Source organism: Corvus hawaiiensis, chromosome 13, assembly GCF_020740725.1.
Source record: "Corvus hawaiiensis isolate bCorHaw1 chromosome 13, bCorHaw1.pri.cur, whole genome shotgun sequence".
Lineage (NCBI taxonomy): Eukaryota > Metazoa > Chordata > Aves > Passeriformes > Corvidae > Corvus > Corvus hawaiiensis.
The window spans coordinates 9545235-9567548 of NC_063225.1; the positions used below are offsets into that span (position 1 = coordinate 9545235).

Sequence of the window (22314 nt, forward strand, 5' to 3'; positions counted from 1 at the left end):
CCTCCAAATGTCCCAAGCATGTGTTAAGCAGATTCTTCTCCAGTCTCAGCACGGAAAATATGTTCACTGTCTGTGAGACCTGGGAGATACACCAGGCAGTCCACTGGGTTACTACTGCTTTACACACTTGTACTAACACTCGTACACACCAGAAACTAAAGAAAGCTGAAACTGCATCTATTGATCACTGGACTGATCTGTTGATTCCTTGTGCCTAGAAGATTCCTCCAGCCCACAGGACCTCTCTGTACCAAGCATAACTGCATGAGCTCAGTGTTTACTGATGGATTTTTGCCTCACTGTAATTCTCAGAACACAGTGACGTCCAAGAAAGCCCATTTTCTGCTGCTACTTAACACACTGAAAAGCAGAGAATAAAAATACTTAGTAATTACCCGACCTTAAAGGAGAAACACTCTCTCGCTGTCGTGCATCAATCACACTGAATTTTCCTGCTGCTAAAAACTGACCTTTAATTGCTAAGTGGGTATTTTTATCATATTCCAAACTTACAAAGTCTAATTTAATGCACATGATTCAACGTAAGCGGTATCCACAGCACTGGGCGGAAAAGACTCATGCAAGAAGGATTATTAGGGAGGCGGAACCTCACAGTGTTCAAACTCAGATTCCAAAGTTCACTTTGGATCTTGTAAGTCTGTGACACTGAGAGCTAGGAAACTCATCATAAAAACCTCAATAAAAATAATTTCTTCACGTTTCACTTGGCAACACAAAAGAAAATGTTTGCCTAAACCTTTACTATGCGAAGGTATTTCCAATTGTGTCTTCCCAAAGTTGTCAGTCTCAATTAGTTACCTTGTGTAATAAATCTGGTATAGCATCATCTCTTTTTATTCACACTATCTTCATCAGATTTGTGTGATTTTGGCACCCAAAAGGCATCACCAGTGAAGCTGTGCCTGTTTGCTCCAGTTACTGGATTTGTTCCAGTAAACCACTGGATGATGGTGGATCTTCAAGTCACTGACAACTGAAAACTACTTGAATAGATCTACTTTAAACTGGCATTTCAAAGCAAGTTTTATTAGGTTTTTTATGTAGGCCCAGGTAAGACTGGCCATCCTTCTTAGCAAAATGGGAAAGTCAAGCCCCCTGTGCTCTCAGAAGCATAAAAATAAGAATTAAATTAGGGTAAAGAAACAGTAAAATTTACTTAGCAGGGAGATTGCACTAGTCTGACTTGTTAGATGAGAATGACTTGGCAACCATGAGGCAAATGCTCTCCTCAACAGAAGATCAGATTCCAATATCCGTGCTCTGCTCATCATTTTTAGCCTTGTGACTACACCAGCAAGACTGAACACCTGTGCTGTGCAGGATCAGAGCTTCGGGGATCAGCTTTCGGATCTGAGAGCAGCAATTTTCAGAGATCACCATGGCATTGGTTAAGGGGGGGAAAAAAACAGAGAATGAATGAGTGTGTGATTCAGGCTACACAAAACAACAAAGAGAGAATCCCGAGTGACCTTTCAGGGGGAAAGACACAAGAAAAAGTGATGTGTGTTGGTGTGAGCAGAAAAGAAGAGACAAAAATTGCTCTCAAAAATATCAGTGTTAATCTCCTACCTGTTACTCTCTCAAAAAAATCTCCAACCAAAAAACCCCAAACTGTTACAACACATGTGTAAATAAACACAGTAAGTATCCTGGCTCTGTTAAGAACAGGTCTCCCAGGAAGAAAAGCTTCATCTTTCCTTTTCTAATTCAGTCCAAGAAGACAGAAACACAGTTTCTGTCCTGTCAATGACTCAATATCCTGGAGAAGTACATTTGGTTTGACACATTGAATTCTCTCTGAGGAACGCGTTGCTAACAGTCCTCATATTTGGCTTCCACTTTGGTCTGAAATATGCTTAACTTTTAATTTCTCATATATTTATAGTGCTAGACCAAAGTGACATTAAGAAGTGTGATGTATTTACTCCTTTTAAAACCATGTTGGTCTATAAGCAGACCACTTCCTGGAATTTAACATCAGTTGAAAAAAAGACAAGTGCTATCAACCACAGTAAGAAAAAATGTATGCAGTATATGATAAATATGGAGGATGTTGAATTTTGAAGGGTAAATTATTTGAACAAAATGCAATCTACTTTTTTCTGAAAAAAACAACTCCAAAAGCAGTGCAACTGGAAATTAAGATGGAGCAAGTGTAGTTGTCACAATCAATTATTGCCTTTCAAGTGCAGGAAAATGACAAATGAGCCATTAAGGGCTGCTATTCTTTATTTAGAACTGAAAAAGAGACAAATGAATCTGCAAGGGAAAAGATCTTAAGCTTTTTTGCATGTTGATTTATTTCAAGTGAAAGTTATGTGAATATAAAGAAGAAATGTTGTCTGCAAGGTGTTCATCTTGGTTACCCTGCACAATTGCGGTATAAATTTTGTTAGGACCAGTTTATGTTAATTAGTCTGTGGAAACCAGAAAGAGGATTTCTGCAGCTGAGATTCTTTTTTAGCCAGCTGTAGAGCTATCTTCAGCAAAAAGCAACTTTTTAATACCCGGTCATGTAAAATACCCCGAGTATAAGGGAATTTGCTGTCAGCAGAAAACTGACACGACACAAACAAGCCTTTATATGTCACCTTAATGTGTGTGAATACACATAAAATCAAAACGTTTCCAAAGGCCAGCTATCAGGGGTAAAAAAATGGCCGCGATGGGCAGGTTGTGGGTGCAGGCAAGATCGCCTGAGGGTCTCCATTCTGCTCGTAACACAGAAAAAAAGGCAGCGGCAGCTGCACCAAAGCTGAGAGGGTGATCCCTGACCACAGCTTTTATCAGCAAATTATGTCCTCCTTTATCAGCGATCAAGCAGGGATCACTTGTTAGCACCGGGGGCTGTGTGAACGCGCGGGGAGGCAATTGGAGCCCACACGCTCAAGGAGCCGCACCAGCAGGGCCCGGGACAGCGGGAACACCTGAACACCGGGAACGCCCGCAGCCCACACCGAGGAACGGGCGAGGCGCTGAGGGGCGGCGCGCTCCCATTGGCTGGCGGAGGGAGGCGGGAGAGACGGAGCCTTGTGATTGGCTGCTGCCCGCGGTGGGGTGGGGTGGTGTCTCGCGAGAGCCGCGCGGCGGCCGCGGTCTCGCGCGGTCCGTCCCGTCCCGCCCCCGGGTCTCTGGGCCGGCGGCGGCGCCGCTCCCGCTGCGGCGGCCCCGGTGAGTGGCAGTGACCCGGCCAGGCGTCGGGGGGGGGACAGGGACAGGGCGATCGGGTCCTGATGGTGGGGGGGTTGTCTTCGGTGTTTTGCTCCTGCTCTCTGCTCGTCGGACCGCGCGGGCACGGCGCCTCTCTGTGAGGGGGTGCGCGCTATGGCCGGGCCCGTTTTTCCCTGTCTCTCCCGTTCCCCCCGTGTCTCCCCGTTCCTCCTTCTCTTCCCCGTGTCCCCCTTGCCCGGTGCCCCTGTTTCCCTCCCTTTCCCCCCGTTCCCACCTCTCTTTCCCATCGTTCCCTCCATCTCCCCCGTGCCCCCTGCCCCTTCCTCCTCGCCCTTTTCTTCCCCGAAGGACCTGGCTCCTCACAGGGCCATCGTCACTGGGTGCTATCAGCCCTCATCCTCCTTTTTTACCTCCCTTAAAGACCGTGGTTGTGGCTGTTCCTCTTTGGTAAGGCTGCGCCTCATCCTTGGAAAAAGATAATTGAGAGAGGAAAAGTTTGGCTGGTGGTGGAAGGGAGTAGGAGGAGGTTCCTTTGAAGTAAGAGCCAAAGTAGGTTGTGACTGGACTTTGTATCTGTGGGGTTGGATGTCTGTGTATCCGTGTGTGCCATGGCTAAATGTGCACTTGTTACATGGAGTCAAAACTCTGAAGAGAAGCCCACAAGTGCAGGATACCTAAAAACCATTTCTGGACAAATTGGAAGGCTATTGGATGTTTATGCATATGTTTCGTCATTTCTCAGCTTCTGATTAAAAAAGATTCAGAGAAAGATGAGTTTTCCTTTACGATGTCATGTATTGTAGAAGTTAATAATAAATACTCAGACTATGCACATGAAAAATGTTAATGCTTTTCCATTAATTATTTTTATGCTGATCACAGAAGTGGAGTTGGGAATTGTAATGGCTTCAATTTCCTTGATCTTCTGGACTAAGAGAGCTTTAATGTTAGCAGTGCCAAGGGGCAGTGTGTGTGCCCTGTTCCCTAAAACAGCTAATGAAGGCAACTGTTAAAAACTCCACAAATGTGTATTGCTCCAGAAGGACACAGATCACTGCAAAGAGCTGTTATCTGCAAATCAAGGGAATTACTCAAACTAATGAAGTAGTTTGATTTACATATATGGTTGGTTTTGTCAATCTTCAGCTGGAGTTTTGTGCCTGTCATCATATGGGATTCTTGATTCAGGACCTTCACTTCCAATATCTGTTATGATTAAAAACCTCTCCTTCAATGAGGGATTGAACTAAAATAAAATAGTTATTGGTGGGAAGCAGTTCTGAGTCCTTGCCTTTTGTTAATGGGAATTAATTTATATACACGAGTCTGTAGCAAAATGGTAACTTTAAATTAGTAAACGGTCTGGGTTTATTACGTTTTTCTGAGATAGTTAAAAAGATGCAGCACTGCTGCTGCTATGTAAATCTAGACAGCATAATATTGACTTGAATTTTGGTTATATGTGAAAAACCAGTTGAATAAAGTCAGGTTTCAGATACGAGTTAATTTTTAATTTGTCTTCCTGCTTTTGTTTTCTGGTTTTGAAATTGTCAGTTAAAGCTTGACACTTTGTTCTTTCTGGTTTTATTTTTAGTAGAGCGAGCTGAAAATCTGCTGTTTTATTTAACCCTTTATAAATTTCCTCACTGTAAGTTTCAGATTTCTCATATATTAGTGTATTATTTTTAAATGGCTTTACTGGTTATCCATCCCAATTCTCTCTCCCAACTGGTAAATTATTCCACTAGTTTTATATGGGAAAGCACTTCAAGCTTTCATTACCTTTTGTCTTACTGATTTAAAAGATATTGGTGTGTTTTAGTCATCTGAGACTAAAATCCTCTATTAATTGTGTGTTTTTCTTATTTGTGGATTCTTTTTTTAGCACATTGTCACAGGACAGATGTGGGACATCAATAATGGTTAATAGAGGCTGCTTTTTTTTTTTTTCTTCTTGTGGTGGCAGTTTTGACAAAATAATCTGAAAGGCCCACTGAATATGGATGAAACTAAAAACATTAAATATACCTAAAGATTTTGTTGTTTCAGGTCCTGTAATGCACTAAAGTTTGATCCAGAAAATAGTCAAAGACTTGCTTCTAACATAGCTTATGGTGTGGATGTTCTGGGGACTTTGTGTATTAACTGGAACAAGAGTGTTTAGGTAAATGATCAGATAATCTGTAGTGACTCTTCCTGCAAAAGAAGGCATAACTGCACTTTGATAATACTGGGGTTTTTTCCTCTTTTTGTCTCCTAGAAATGGGTCTGTTCTCAGAAGATGCGATGCAGTAGATGTGGTGCTTAGTCATGGCATCAGAACTGTGTAAAACAATCTCTGAGGCAAAGCTGGAAAGGCACAAGAACTTGTTCTTAAATTACCGAAATCTCCATCACTTCCCTCTGGAGTTACTGAAAGATGAGGGGCTGCAGTACTTGGAGAGACTTTACATGAAAAGAAATTCCCTGACCACATTGGTATGACAACCTCTTCATTGCAATGTTTACTGTCTGCGTGTTTAGGAATTCTGATTTTTGAAACAGGAAAAAAATGATAATATGATAGATAATCTGACCCTGAATGATGTCATCAGCTATAAGATATGAGTATTTGAATTTGCGTGGGTAATGTAGAGAATAATAAATGGAAGTTCATGACATTTTATGGTTACCCTTTTGAAGCTCTGAAGATCTTCTGGGGGTTTTCTTGTCAGGCTTGTTGTTCTGTTGGTTGGTTTTTTTTCAACCTATACATTGTACTCTCATAAATGTTAGTAGATGCTATGCAGTCTATTCTACATTTCTTCATTAGGCTGAATGACTTTTCCCTTGGTGTGTGCCCAATTTCAAAGGCAATGTCAATCCCGGGGTCTAATTCCAAACATGCTGTTAAGGTGCCAGTAAAAACTTGTATCTATGGGCTGCTGAGGATGGAGAACACAGTTAATGTCAGCTAATGTCACAGTTAATGTGGGATTTTCTTCTGGGATTTCTTCTTATTTTTCCCTGGACTGAAGAAATTCTCTCCCTGAGTGGATGTTGTGACCTCAGAATTCAGTGTGAGGTAGTTAAATAACTGTGAGAGATGTTCTGAGCTGCTAAGACTCTATTCTAGAGAGTCAAAACTTGCCACTGTCAATAGGTTCAAGTCTCCAAGTCTTCATTTTTGGTTGCTTGATTGGTTTGGATTTGTTGGTTGGGTTTTTTTTTGGTGGGCTCTTCCATGGTATGAGAGGTAAAATAATAGCAAGGGTAGAGGAGCTGTAGGGCATGACTACTTAAAATTCACCAAAATTGTACAGTTTTCAGGGTTTCCTAGAACAAGTCCAGTATTCCATTTTAAGGGCCAAAAGCAGAAAGGATTCTGAAGATTTTATGCCTTTTCTGCATCTTGGATGAGTCACTTAAGTTGACATGTACTGCAGAGAATTATTTTAACACTCTGGTTTTGGGCAGTAATTTAATAATGTGTTAATAATTTAACAGGAGGATAGGATTCACGGTTCCAAATCAAAACTGCTATAAAATCAGCCAAAGACTGTAAACAGCTCTGTCTTGACACTTTGTGAAATTCAGTGATTATTTAATGCAGTAAGGTTCACAAACTTTGCGCTGCTCAAAAGATTAAACAATAAGGAGAGTTTTGCATTTAAGTGTTAAGACCTGGATAAAGAAACTGAAACAAAAGTTAAAATGTAGGTCATACTTAGACAAAATTGCTTTCAAACAGCGTGAAGCAGAGCATGATTAGATTCACAGCAATCAGGATAACTTGCTCATAATGTGCCTTGTTGGGATCTCATTCAAGCGCTCAGCGCTATTGTTGGAACTAGGCAAACAAATTTGGGTGTCATTCACTGAGCATCTGTTCCACAGAAGAGATGTTGGAAGTTGTAGTGGACCAAAATAGATCAAGTCAGCAGCATGTTACAAAAAAAGGCAGATGTCTTTTTGGAACATGGAAAGTTTCACAATCTCCATTAAAAGCAGAAGGAAGTAATTATTGGATACTGTTAAAGCACAAGCTGGAGCAGAGGGTTTCATACTCATGGACAGCCTGGGTGAATTGGAGAGAACTTAGAGAGCAGCAACGAGGGACTTTTAGAGAACATGAGAGAAAAGGTTGTGAGATTGGAGAGGAAAAAACAGGAGGAACTGGGGAAAACAGAAATCATCGATATTTTTACAAAGCAGAGTTTCATAATGAGGTTTTTTGATGTCCACTACAGGTAGGACAAGTAGTGTTCTTAATTTTAGTAAAGTTGTTGTGAGTTGGGTACACGGGGGCAGTGCAGGGAGTGGAAATCCCATCTGAGAATAGTTGAAAACAATTATTGAACGAAGATGTGTCTTCCTTATATTTCTCTGATGCAAGGTGATGAGCAATAGCTCATCGATAAACACTTCAAATTGCATAAACATAATTAACATCCATCAAAACTAAGCCTGCACCATATTTCTCTAAAATTAGGTGGTACTTTTGTCCCACTGGTTCATTCCTTCAGAATTCTGAAAATAAATGACTAAATCAGTTTTTGTTCTTTGCTCTTCTCAAGTGACTCCTGTCCTTGATAGATGGCTCCTATGAGATGTCTGGGATAGTTACGCTGACAGAATTTACCTTGGCTAAGAATAATTTCATTTTTGTCTTCATTGGCAAGGTGGAAGTGATGGAGTGCTGTGACATAATGAATGGATCAAGGAGCCATGCAGCACACCTGTATCCCAGCATCAAATCTTCCACTTCTCAGTTAATCTTTGATAACATGAGCTTTCCAGTACTCAGTTTCTCCTTCTATTGAAAGGAAATAGGTGTTTGTCTTGTTGGCTCTGTCGGAAGCAGGACTGAGGATAATTGTTCTTAATTTACTACCTCAGAATGTGATGCTGTTCTGATAGAGCAGCAGGTGGAATAGTGACAATGGTTTGTGGTTCAGGTTAACATCCTTATTGTAATAAAGCCTGCAGGATGGCAGTGAATTTGGTTTTTTCCACACTTTTTTTTTTTTTTTTTTTCAGTTAAGGCTTGAATTGTTTTTGTGCTTGAGCACATTTTCCCAGTTGAAGCTTTGATGTTTGCCCAGATAAAGTCCGCTCCGGGGCCATGACTGCGCCGTGGCGGAGCTGCCGCGAGGTGGCAGCCCCAGATCAGCGAGAGCGCCTTTTGGGTTTGACGTCACCGCAGCGCTGTCTTGACCTCACCCGACATTTCTTGACCTGACCCATAAATTGCTGCTCCCGAGTTAAGCAAACGGGGCTTTTTACTCAGATCGTGCGTGGGGCATGTTTTCTATGTGAGACTATTATGACATAGGTTAGCATATTCCTCCATCATCAGGTTACGAACACAAAGTTATATATTTTAGATAATATATCTATTTAAGCTATCACACATCATGTTTATTTACATGAAAATTTCTAGCTTTAACAGGAATTTAATTATGTGATCAAGCTGCTTTTAAAAAGCAGTAGTTTCTGCATATATCAGTATTGTAATCCCTTTTTTTCAGTAAAACAAATCTACGTTAAGCAGGTTTCTTAAGCAATAAAACTGTCTTAACTTTGAATAGTTTTGAGTACAGTTTCCAACATGACATCTGAAACTTGTGAAGCCAGTTTTGTGATATGCGTTCATGGTTATAAATGCCACCAGGGAAGAGAATTACAGCTAGGGATCAGTTGGCACTTAGGAAATGATATGCATGTTAATATGTAAATATGAAAATCTTAGTTTGATGGATTCAGCAGTTCTGGCTTGGTTGTAATTGATAAGCTACACAAAGATGGTAGGTCATTTCCCAGTTTAGCAGCATTATACAATACATTCTGGTTAGACATCTTGTGTAGTTCTTGTTCTGCTTTAAGTCTGTAAAGGCTGCAACTTCTTAGCAATCTCTTGCCTTCAACTAACTAATTTGTTTGAATGTATTTTCAAAAGTAGATTAGGTAATCCATCTTTTCAGTCTCAGAAATCTGACTCCTATTTTGCTGAGGGCATGATAATGTCACTTCTGGGCTGTAGTTCTGTTCAGTAGTGTATTGCTCACCTGGGATACACCCGAGATTGCCCTGATGGATTTTTGGGGGTATGGAAACAGTATTGTATAGACGCTTGTTGCCATTTTTCCTGCTGATGTGTCATAGTATAGCGATTAAAATGACTTGGGCACACAATAAATGTGTGTCTGGTTTTTGTTTTGAAACCTAAAAAATCTCTAACTCTCTTTCAGCCAGAAAACCTTGCACAGAAGCTTCCAAACCTCGTGGAATTGTGAGTTTGTGTAGGAGTTCTAATATATTTTTATGATGCTTATCCATCTCATCTTAAAATCATCTAGAATGTATTGCTTGCATATAACTTCCCTTAAGTGTGAAGGGCTTTCTTGGAGGGCAAGAAAGGGTAATTTTTTTTTGTGTGATTTTTTTTTTTGTTTGTTGTTGGACTTTTTTTTAAAGTAGGTGTATTCAGTCCCATTTTAATTTTTTTTTTAATTTCTTGTTTATTGTATGAAAAGAACCTTTATACAAGTGTCTATACCGCTACGGGAAAAAATACTTACCCCCTAAATTCTGTGTGGACTTGTCACATTGATAAAGCCCTGGAACCTCCCAGTGCAGTGGTCAGAGGGTTGTGGCAGAGCCATAGTAACAGGTTACAGCCTCCAGCCCATCCTTGGCTACCATTCCCACCCCAGCTCCCAGGGGTTTTATGATCTCAGTCCTGCTGATTGTAGTAATAAGTTTTTGGAACCAAGTCAGAGATTGTCAAATAGAAGCAGGGGTGAGCATGTACAGGTGGTAACTATGGAATGGTGATTGCTGTAGGCAGAGCAGTTTATCCAGTCTTGTCCAAAAAATGGATGTCCCATGAACTGGATTATTTTGACAATTAATTTAAGACTTAAGCCCCTGAGACAATGTTTTCTTCCTTCCCCTTTTCTTATAAAGTTGTGATTTTCTTGTGTGGTAGGATTGGCAGTGGGGGGTTAAAAGGGACATCCTCTTTTCCCGTTTTAAGTTCTTTGTCTGAGTTTCAGATGAGTAACTGATGGAGTATTGATTGTGTTTATGTAATGGCTAGCTCCACACAGGAGGTGTTTATCTGAGGAGCCAATGCCCTCAGCTGTCTGATCTTGTCATCTTGGCCCTGTAACCTCACCTTTCTGGTGCCTGTGGCCACAGTATAACTCAACTGGTTTGTAGGTCACTGCAGTCTCTGACTCGCTCAAGAGCAAATCCTATCTCATCATGCCCCTGTCTTGAGAGTCTTCGTGCTCTGAAGCAATAAAATAAATATTTTTATATTTGATATCATTATTTGCAACTGGGCATCAGGAAATCTCTGCTATTTGATGGTGCTTTTAGGAAAACCTGTTTAAATTACAGCTTAAAATAATTTCTTACAAACACTGATTTATAGGAGTCAAACCTAATTATTTGGTGTTCAGCAAGCTCAGGTGTCTCACCATTACCCCACACATTCTGGTGGTCTGGAGAGAGCTACAATGGGCTGTGTTTGTGTAGCTCTCATAGGACAAGTCAATTTTTGATGAGAGAGTAAGAGGTGTTTTGTTGTCAGAGAAGAGACCACAAAACAAGGATTTATTTAAAGAATAATTTGTTACAGTAGCTTTCAATTTTGAGAGACAAACTTAAATTATTTTTATTTTCCTAAAAGTTACATCCTTAGTTATTTGACTCATGTGTTTTTCTTTGTATATATCATGCCCCTGATGCTGGGCTATGAGGTGTAGCTCCTCATAATACAGTTTTTTTAGCTTAAGTGAAATAGTTCACGAATATTTTCAGGAGCTGCAGCTGAAATGGGTAGGAGAATTCTCATCCTATGTTTCTACAGACATGTATACTATTCTTATGTTTGTTAAGTTTTTAGCAAACTACAATTTTTAAAGAAAGAGAAGGTTCAGATGCCCCATGCAGTTGAAATGTTCACGTGTCTTTTCCTTTGTTCTGTCTCCCTGCAAAGAGGGGCTCCTACTTTAGGAAACGCTCTTGGAATACAGTGGAAGAAAACATGCCATGAAAATAATTCCATGTGTGCCTAAGCAATTGAACATTGAGTACTCAATATTCCTTTACAGTTGGATGTTAATATTGGAAAATTTTATTCTGTTATTTACTACAAGATCGAATTGTTCTTTTCCAGCAATGATGATTGAAATCTGAAATGTGTAAAATCTATGATCAGTGTTTATGTTACCAGAAGTACTGGAAGTGCTCCATTGGAGGGTGCTGAATATTCTTAGTGAGAGATCTGGCCACCCTCTGTAGCAGCATAAATAACCGTGTGCAAGATTGGTTTTTTCTTTTGAAAAAGGTACTTTAAGTTTGAAAAACCCACTTGCAGTGAATAGATCATGTGCTTATTTCTCAGTAAAGGTGTGAGAGTTTATGTGCAGGGGAAAATGTTTGTAATTGTATAACTTGTGTGGGTGTGGGTTTTTTTTCTTTCCTTGGCCAGCATTTAGTGTCAAATAACCTGGTGATCAAAATGATTCATTTTTGGTTATTCTCTCTGCTTATTCTTTTCCCTTTTTGTTTTCCTCCGTATGACTCTCAAAACTAAAGCCCATTATTATTGTAACTGTGAATAGTTTGTTTTACATAGTGGTATGTAATTTTCTTTTATTTTTATGCTAATCATTTAATAATCCAAGTGCAACTTAAGTACCTGTCCATTGCCAGTTTATAGTTTACACAGCTTTTGTGGTCATAGGGAGGAATGGCTTTGAGGGTGCTCGTTCAGTCTGAAACTGGATATTTTGCAAACTGAATATGTAGCAGAAGTCCTTGAGGGTAACAGGTGGTGTCCTCTGCTTTTTTCTCCTCCCCCCAGGTACCTTCATTCAAATAACATAGTTGTTGTACCTGAAGGTAAGTAATCTACCAGCTCATGATAAGTGGCAGAAATCATAAAATATTCATTTTTCTTTTTTGAAGAGGCCTATTTTTCCTTTATTTTACCATAAAACATTTAAGATTTTAATACAAAATATACCAGTGTAGCTTTTAGTTGATAATATCCTTGTTTATGCTATGTTAAATTCTTTTAATGAATTCTCAAATGCACCTAGATGCTGTTTGCTGCAGTTCTAATTGCAGAAAGTGAAAAGGCTAAATGGCACTCATCTACAGAAACAAAAATCCAGAGTGTCTGCTGCTTTCAGGCAGTTACCACACTGAATACTCTGCTGGTTTAGATCATGACAGATTTGAAACCCAAAGGAGCAAGAACTTGTACTAGTTTCTTTTCCTTGTCTTAATTGCAGAGTTATGTGCTCAACTTGAGGAATTTGTGTTCAATTTATGCTATTTCTGAATGTAAATTGGATAGACTCAAAGGACAAGAATGAAGAAAGTGGTTTCAGAGCAGAATTGTCTTGAGGAGAATCTACAGATGGGAGTATTCTGTACACCACTGTACTTGTTATCCCTTGTCTCACTGCCAGCAGAGCTATTTGTTAGCTAGAGCACCATTTCCACAGTTGATGTCATTGAGTTGTGAGACCGGCTTTAACACCTCGAGATGCACTCAGACACAGCTGGCGGGTACTGTGGCTTGTTCTCCTCTCACAGTCCTGTGAAGATTTTAATGTTGCTCTTGGGTCACATTCATGTTTTAATCTGTTCTTTCACAAGCCATTGGCTCCTTGGTTAAGCTGCAGTTTCTGGACCTAAGTGACAATGCCCTGGAGATTGTGTGTCCAGAGATCGGCCGCCTGAGGTCTTTGCGGCACCTTCGCCTGGCGAACAACCAGCTGAAATATTTACCTGCAGGTGAGTGCAGTGTGTGAGGGGTCACAGCACTGACACAGCCTTGCAACTTCACTTGCCAACTGATCTGCTCTTGGTTTACTGAGTGGTGCAACTTGCAGGGATTGCTGTTTGTATTCCTCCCAGTGTGCTCTGTAGTTAGAAAAAAGCTGTGCTCTGTGTGCTTGCAGAGTACTGAAAAATGCTGCTGAAGTGGGAAAAATGTATTTATTTAACAGCTTTTGCCATCATATCAAGAAAATATTGAACTTCTTTGAGAAGACACAAAATGCCAATGACAACTGTCATTATGATAAAATGATGTTTCTTCCAATTTTCCATAATATAAAGGATTCTGGTCCTTCCTTCCTTTCTTTTCACCCAACAGCCCCAATCTCATATTTTCTAAAAAGACACGTGTCTAGTAGCTTTGCCTATGGCAGTTCAATCTCATTGTGACAGTAGATAACAAATGTTTGTCTTGCTAGTTTATAATAAAATAGAAAAATTTATTCAAAGTAAATGCGACACAAAGTCAGAAAAAGTTGGCCATAGGCAGATTTTGAATGATTTTTTTTGTCTTCTAAATACTTTGATAAGCAGATGTAACATTATTATTCTTCCATCCCCCTTACATCTGTTCAGAGCAGATGATGGTGATTTTCAAATACTTCTTTTTTATTTCAGTTTTTAATTTTTCTCTGGTGTATTTGCATTTTCTCATCTGCAGAGATGATAAAAATTTAAGGCTATGATTTCAAAAAACTGGTCTAACTTAATCTAACAGGATTAGGTTTTGGCTCTATTTTAACTAATTTCTCAGTGTGACCTTCATGTGTTTGTAAGTTCATATTGTTTAGTCTCAAGGAATGTATTGCAAATGCTCCTTGAAGTTTTGGGTGCAGAAATCTCACTGTCCTTTCCTTGCACTTTTCTAGGCTGCTTAAAAAAGTCAAAGGATGGTTATGATTAGAAAGAAAAAAAAATATATGACTATGTAAATGCTCTGGAATGAAATTAGATAAACCTGTTAAACATTATGACCCAGGGCCAATAAAATTTCCATCAATTTTCAGATGTCCTACATTCAAAAGAAAGGAGTGATTTGAGTGTGCTTTATGTTCCTCAAAGATAATTTACCTTATGGTGCTGTACCATGAAAGAAAGACTTGTTCAAAGAGAAAGTGACACATTTTCTGCAAAACTTCACACATTAACTTAAAAAGGTTCCAAAAAAGACTTTCAAAAGGATAATTTACATTACTGAAGAGTTGATTTGGAGTCTACCACATTTGATTAGGAACTGGTATCAGCTGAGACTTTCTGCATTAAATTTCTCCTGAAGTTTATACAAAATTTGGTCCTGAGCATTGTCCCTGCGTGTGTTTAGGTTTGTGTGCATGAAAAGTTTGCATGCTTAGAAATAATACTTGTGTTGCCTTCTTGTGCATTGGAGAATCCAGTAGTGTGTGGTCTTTGTGTGTTTGTGGTGGTGTCCTTTGTGCCATTAGTGCTGCTGGTGCTAATCCTGTCACTGTCAATGTGACGGGATGTCACACAAATGTTACCAGCCCAAGCAGGATTAGCCTTTCACTCACACTGCATAATTTGCCCACTGGAGAGTTAATCTACTGCGCTCAGTGTTTCCTAAACAAAACAATTCCCAAAGAGGGCTTCCAAGCATATTTTCTGAGATGTTCTCTGTAAAATTGGGAAGACTTCAAAGACTTCATTTAAAAAAAAAAAAACCTTAGGAGTTTCAAAATAACACTTACGTTCAACAATTGAAAAAGGAGAGAAAAATAATAAATTCTGATGAATTGTTTCATCCTTAATTATACTGGTAGCATGAATCTTCATTATAGTGTCAGCTAGCATTCTGTTGGGAACACTGGCAAAGTTCAGCTGAACTAGGATGGGATGTGATTTCACTGCAGTGCATCATTTTACTGTGTGTTCACTGCTTTCTGTACAGCAGACATTGCCCTGCATTTCTGGGGAAAGACAGCTCTTAATGGCTCTTAATTTATCATAAGGAACCATTTAAGATAAAAGTTAGCTTCTACCTGTGCAGCTTGTGCTGAAATTAAAGATCTGCATTAAAAAAGAGCTTTTGGGTTAAGATCACAGTCATTTATGGAAATTACTTCAGAGTCGTTGCCTTGTCATTCCTCTTGGATCTCCATTCCCAGTGTCTGGTGTTAAAAGTATCCTCAGGTTTTTTTCAAAATTCCATGGATATCTGGGAGGATACTCAGTAATATCCTAAATGAATTGCTAGAAAATATCTTCATTGCAGCTGCAGAACAGTTGGATGGTAAATGTTTGCTATTATGTGTGAACACCCCCACTGTTCTATTGCATTTTAATTCATAAGAATGATTCTTTGTTGTGTCTTTCTTAATTGTGATTAAGAGCTAGAAGAAACAATGCAATTAATAGCATATGTTGATTCATTATGCATTTTTAATGATTTTGTTCCACAGTTGTGCTCTTAATTTTTAGTATTTAAGATTTGCCTTATAGAAATCAAATTTTAAACCAATTGAAGTAGTGTGCATTTAAGATCTAGATTTAAGCCTCTAGTCTGATTGTAGAGATTCTTCAGACTCTGATAGAGGGTGAGCCTGTAGTGTGGTTTATCTTCACTGGGATGGGCAGGGTTTTAATCTGTTAAGTACCTGTTTTAATAAAACCTGTGACAGTTTAATAATAACAAGCAATTTGCTTTTCTCAGGTTTGGTCATGATTGTCCAATGAATTTTTTAAAAATTATTTTAAGAGAGGAGATGGGGGAGAATGATAAAATACATGCAGCCAGTGTAGAGGCATAAGCTTTAGCTTCCTGAGGAAATCAGGCAATACAGGACTGATGAGGAGGGAAATGGGCATGAGGTGAAGCATGGAAATGGTGTCCCTTGGAGGTGGGGAAGGACTTTATGTGCAGTGGCACTCTGGTAGTGTGATAGTCCTTCCTTTGCGCTCAGCAAACACTCCCCAAATGGGTGCTGCCCTTGGATCAGATCCTGAGCTTTAGCCTCAAGGCTCTGTGTTTGATCTGCCACTGCTGAGGGGGCTTCCATCAGCCTCCTTTCAGCTGTTGTGAGAACTGCTCAAAGGTGACTCAGCTGAACTTTGAGAATTAAAGGGAAGAATTTGTCCAGAATAAGCATGTTGAAACTGAAATACAATAGCAAATGGCTGGAAGAAAATACTTAGTGAAATTCTCGTAATGTCATATTTTGGATATACTTTAGATAAGATTTATAAGCAGACCAGCTTCTGCCTAATACAGAGTCATCAGTATCTGCATTCTGGGGTAATCAGAATCCCTGAGAGGTTTTGCGTTTCAGAGAAGAGCTGATTAAAACAGTTGCAGATAAGTAAAAGGAGATTTAATGCTCTAAAGTTCTCTTGAGTACATGTTTTCATTTAAATGCACAACATTGTTTTGTTCTGCAGATTGTAAATCTTGTAGCTGCTGTCTTTAACAGTTTCTTGGTTCATTTATTTGGCTCTGGTAAATGCAGTTCTTGAACATGAAGTAAGTTTTGTGAAATTTTCTACTATTTAAATGTAGCACTTAAATAATCTAAATTCTTGAGGGCCATTTGGAAATGTGTGACACCAAAGATGTTACTGGAAAAAATCAGCATAAACAAAAGACGGTTATTTCATATTATTACATTAGTTCATATACGAACTTGACTTAGTCATGACATTGTTTTCACAGTAGCTGAACTTTATTTTTTCAGAGATTTCTCCTTTTAATCAGTGAATTGATATTTTAATTTCGAATTGTAGAGTTAGTTCTATATGGACGTACTGTCAGAAGGAAATTTTCTGAATCTTCTCGCTCATAAATGACTAACTAGAAAGTTCCCCTTTGTTTCTGATGGTTATAATGCATATGATATTTCAGCTCCTTTCATTCTTGAGAAATCTTATTTCTCTTTGTGTAAGAACTACTCACTCCAGAGTTTAAAAAAAAAAAAATCCAGTGAGATGCATTATAAAAATTATTCTTGAGGCGTCCCAAAACCAAGGTTCTCTGTTCTGCTGTTACCATTTAGATTTGGTTTGACTTTAGCCTCAGAATCTTTTGATGTGCAGTGGTGGCTCTTCAGGTTTACATTTTGATCTTGTAGCTGGAATGTATGTTTGGGGAACAGATGACTTAAAAGAGGGTGGGTTATACTCAAATTCGGATTTAAGTTTCTTACTTGACAAGGATTAGATGGGTTTTTTGCCCCTTACTTGAGAGCTACTTCTCTTTAGAAACAGCAAGTTTTGTAGCATCTTGTTCTAAGATTTAATTAAAAGTGAGGTCATGTTTACTCAGCACATGCTGGAGTTAATTATAGATTTACTGAAATGAAAAGCTTAATGTTTTGCCAAGTCAAGAGCAAAAGCAAGTAATTAAAGAAGAGGGTATGGTTTATGATCCCAGCCCATCTTTTGGCAAAATTCCCTTTAAGAAGGGGAAAAAAAAAAATCAGCAGTTGTCTTTACATGGACTAGACCGATGTTCCCTTTGTGTTTGTTGTTCAGGAACTTTAAGAGTTGAGTGCATTGATCAAGCAAAGGAAAAAAACAAATGAACAAATAATAGCAAATTTGTTGCCAAAAGTGGGAGGCTGTTTGTTTGAATGTTAGAGGAAAGTGCTGCTGAGGGAGCAGCCATTGCTGGAGGGGTGCAGGTCTCTGCCACAGTCCTGGGCAGGTTCCTGCCCCAGGACAGGGAATGTATGGCTTTCTTTGCACATCCACATTTACGTGTAGTCTCTGGGGACTCCTGCATCTTGCATCCACTTGTTGCCATTTTGCTTCCTTTAGGTAGACTGAAGGAAAATGAATTCATGTGCCTTTGGTGTATTTAAAGTGCAAACTGCAGCAATATTAAGGGAGATTAACAGCATGGAGACCCTTCTTTTCAGTTCTGTTCAAATCCTTTTCCTTTTTAAGGCAAATTGGCTTAGAAATATAGTCAGTTTAAGACTCATTAAAATACATTTGTAGGCTTATAAAACTTTATCTTCAAAGCATTTGAGAAAGATGCTGTGAAGCTGATAAGGGAGTGTTATCCTCATTTTACAGAGTGGAAAAAAAGTGTTTTTAACAGAAGTGATTTGCTCCAGACCACAGCAGGAGTCAGTGTTAGCCAGAAATAGAACTTGGGTGTTCCCATTCCATTTGTTAAGACCACACCTTTTTGAGTCTGATCATATTTAATGTTAGGGAGGATTGAGTCTTCCCACCCATTATTAGGAAATTAATAATTATCTCTCCATAATGAATAACCCTCTGAGTTAATAGGAAATTAATAGCGGTAAGATCAGTGAGTTTTTTGTAACTGAAACAACTTGTGCTTCCAGAAGGCTGGAAGAGTTCAGGAAGATGAATTTTGAAATATATAACTTTTATAGATAAATACTAGATAATTTTCTCTTACCTATGTAACTTCGGTGTAATGACAAGGAGGGTTCAGTCATTGCTAAAATTATAAATCAAACTGTAATTCTTGATTGCTGCTTTGTCTGTTTATACAGTAACCCTTGGAATGTTGAGTGATTATTGCAGTCTGCTTTGCTTTGGAATTTGCTTTACTAATTGGGGGCAGGAGAAACTTCCAGATATGAAAACTGCATATTCATTTCTCTCATTTTTTTAAATGTTGCTGTAAAGTACAATATCTGTATTTACTATTCATACCAGTATTTAACTGGTAAAGACTTCCTGAACACCCAGCTTAGAATTCTGAATAGGGCTCAATATGAGGGATTTTGGTAAATCTTAATTAAAGGGACATAAACACGGTTTCTTCCCTCCCTTCTTTTCACAGTAGATTTCCACTGATGGGTACAGCATGCCAATAATTCTGTTCTTACTCTAGACCCTGGCATGAAAATATGTGGTCCTAACTCATTTTTTTAAAATTATATTCCACATTTTGATTTAGAGGCTTCAAAATGAGGGGGAATAAATTTGGCTTCTTACCTGCTCCCCCCAGATTTCCCTTCTGCTTTTATTACTGTCTCTGATTAGGGCAGATCACTTTGATACTTAATAAAGTTCAATTTTTTTTTTTTATAATGGTTGTGAGTTTAAAAGCAAAGGCACAAACTAATGCAGACTCTGTTCTTTTTTTCAAGTTGGCATAACCTTAGTCCACTCTGCTTTCCTAATTTAGTAACATGTATAAAAATATGCACGACGGGACAGGTTTGGTACGCCAGGCACCCATCCAGGAGCGTGGTGTTTTTAAGTAAATGGACTTGTGGGGATTTGAGGAAAACACAGATTAGGTTACATGAGCTTTGGACTCTGGAAGTATGTGACTATTTAAAGAAGCATGGCCTTCTAAAAAAAATATGTTAATTATTATAATAATATGTTGTTTTCTTCGGAGGAATTGATGCCTAATTATTAAAAATAAGGTTTTCTTTGCACAGATTTGTAAAATATATGGTGTGCTTAATAATTCAAGTCTAGCTTCAGTTTGTTTTATAAAACCAAGAGTCAGCACACTAAGCTTTATATTACCTCTTGGGTTCAACAACAATTAATTATTACATTTTTTCCTAAATCAATGCAAAACTTAACCATATTTGCCTGTAACTGTATTGCGTTTTTCACATCAGAATTAGTAAGCTTTGGTAATTATGGTGTATTAATCCAGAAGCACAATAAAAATACCTGATCTCTAAGTCATTAATTAGATTTCTAGGAGGAAAAGATTTTAAATGTTTTGGTTTTGTATAAACTCTAATACAGCCCTATCCAGGCAGCCTGTAAAGACTGAAATTTTTATAAGAAAAATTTCTCCTATGAAATTACAGCAGGGAGGAGTCAGGAAAAAAATGGCACCGTGGATGGTTAATGACTGGGATTGGACTTTGTGAACTGCCTAGAGGTGACCAAAGCACAGGGCAGTGTATTGTACAGCTGGTATTCCTTATGGATTAACTTCCATGCATATCCAAACACACTGGTACCTATTTAATTAAAGGATGTTGCTTGCTTGAGATTTTATAACAGTCTGCCTTGCTCAAACATTTGGTTTGGGTTAAAATCTCAGGAGGACTACTAGTACTTCTGAGTGCTCGAAATTTATGGGGAGGGAAGTGAAGACAGAGGATAAAAGAATTCCACTAAATTCCTGGAAATTTTCGTTAACTGAAGTTTTTCCTGTATACCCTCACCTGTATAGAATGTCAGAATGAGTCATCTGTGCATAGAGCTGCTCACTGTTCTGTCTTTGTCTACTTGCCCCTTCTTAGTGTTATTTTCTTTCCCACTTCCCCCTCTGTTGAGGAGCTTTTAAAAGCCTCTTTGTTACTATCATACAAGATTTTTCAGTGTACCACAGAAGGTTCGTAATGTCACTGGATGCTGGTAACAAAAATAGTATAAACATAGTCAGAAAAATTCCAGACCTATATTTTATGCTTAAAAATGTTGTTTCAATATAGGCTTTTGTTCCAACACTTCTTCCAGATGGGCGTCTATTGGGTGCACTGGAACTGAAATATTTCCCGTAACTGTAGCAGAAATGACGTTAAGAAACAAAAAATCCAACAAAACTATCTCTTTCAACAATGGCCTGCGGTATTCCTGGTATTCCTCATTCTGGTGCTGCACAGCAGGTCCTCAGAAATGCATGTGCTGAGTATGTATGTGTTGTAATTCAGTAATCTGAAAACTAATGGGAACCAGTTGGAGGAAGCCATCAGTGTTTCTCACTGTAACATTTAAATTACGGATTCAAATATTGCTTTGTGTACCAGGCTTATTGGACTAGAAAATTCCATCTTAAAATTTGCTATTCTAATTTGGAGCAATCACTGGAAAAAGTATTTGGAAATTACACTTCTTTAATGAGCATGGGTTTAGTTAAAAAAATCAATTGTGTTATGGTTCAGTGCATTACATTTTCAAGTACGTGCAATTTTATAAAACAGATTTTAACTTCTGTGGTCATTCCATATCAGAAAAAAATATTAGGCGCAAACAACCTGTCACTGAGGGTTCATGTCAGTAAATGGAAGCCTAAAATCCTATTGTAGCACAAGGTAATGACCAAGTGTTCTGAGTTTTCTAATACTAGTTTTACAATATTTAAAGGCCACTCAAAATTGTAACATAACTCTATTGATTTTGATTTTTTTCTTCTTTCTTGTGCATTTTAGCAAGATTATAATGATTTTGGATCAATCACACTTTTTTTTTGGCCTCTAGTTTTGGTAATGCTTTAACTTGAAAAAAAATCTGTGCCTGATTTTTAACTGTATTTAAACATGAGCAGTATGCTGATTTAATTACTCAGTTCATTAATAGATCCAGGGGTGTGTGGGAGCAGGGTGCTGTGCATCCGTGTCTCAGACATCCTTGTTTTCTTGGAATTCTTTGTATGATCTGGGCAGAGACTGACCTGTAAATGTTCTCTTTTTATGTGGCAATTCTTTCTGGCCACCAGATTTTTGTTACAGTTATGGTGGCATCATCTGTCTGGACAGAGACATCTCAGAATGACACCACCTGAGTTCTGATCACTAAATACGTTATTAATAGTTTGTTGAACAAACCTGGTTGTAGAGGATAGCACTGTGTCTGTGTGAAGCTGCCTGTGACTTGCCATTGCCTGATATTTTTATTTTCAATTCCAAATCCTAGATCGCCATGTTTTTTACTTTGAAACTGGATTCTGAGGATGGGCCAGTGCTGCCATTTGTTCCCTTCTGTTCTATGTGAGATCATAGTGAAAGATTTCCGTGCACCAAACTCACAGAATTACTCCCTCCAGCCGCTGCCCGTTCCGTCCATCCTTTGAAGAGGAGCTACTAAGAAACCTGGTGAGGTGTAGGTGAAACCAGGATGGAGCAGGAAGAGCCAAACTAATTATTCCTGGTAGTGCTCCCAAGCCTGTTGAGCTTCTGGTTTAGCAGTGCTCCTGCAAATCAGAATCCTTGCAGGGACATGCCTGTTGCTGAGCTCTGGGCCATGGGCTTTCCCCTTTAGCTGTTCCCCTCGAGGGCTCTCAGATAGGAGATAAAGGAGTTGGAGGTGCTTCTAATGGTGGGTACTTGGATGATTCTCGAATTCCTGAGAGGATGGGAGCAGATTTAACTGGATTCTCTATTGTTCAGAGACTTGGTGCTGCCTCTCAAATCCTGGCTCGTTCTTCTGCTCAGCAGTGCTTGATTCCTTAAGTGACTGTAAGGCTCGTTTCTCCTGGGGTTTTCCTCTTGTTTGTGGGGGTAGACAAGAATTTTGAAGACGTTGAGAGTGCTTCAAGTAATCCTGACAGCCATTTGTGTGAAGCTTAAAACTCTGAAGATGTTGGAGGTC

The 22314-nt window shown here is 38.9% G+C and overlaps 1 protein-coding gene across 5 annotated transcripts in view; it reads left to right on the top strand.

Annotated features, from left to right (window-relative positions):
• The first annotated feature begins 3107 nt into the window (after window positions 1-3107).
• The window catches only part of LRRC28 (leucine rich repeat containing 28), a 51589-nt gene continuing 32382 nt past the window's right edge, over window positions 3108-22314 (top strand). The window contains exons 1-5 of one of the 5 annotated variants that reach the window (XM_048317512.1): window positions 3108-3192; window positions 5453-5670; window positions 9423-9463; window positions 12050-12087; window positions 12853-12990. In XM_048317512.1, the coding sequence (XP_048173469.1) occupies window positions 5488-5670; window positions 9423-9463; window positions 12050-12087; window positions 12853-12990 (400 nt within the window). In that variant the 5' untranslated portion in view covers window positions 3108-3192; window positions 5453-5487. Of the gene's footprint in view, window positions 3193-5273; window positions 5357-5452; window positions 5671-9422; window positions 9464-12049; window positions 12088-12852; window positions 12991-22314 lie in introns of those variants that run through there. The other 4 variants (XM_048317513.1, XM_048317514.1, XM_048317515.1 and 1 more) reach the window with 4 other exon arrangements.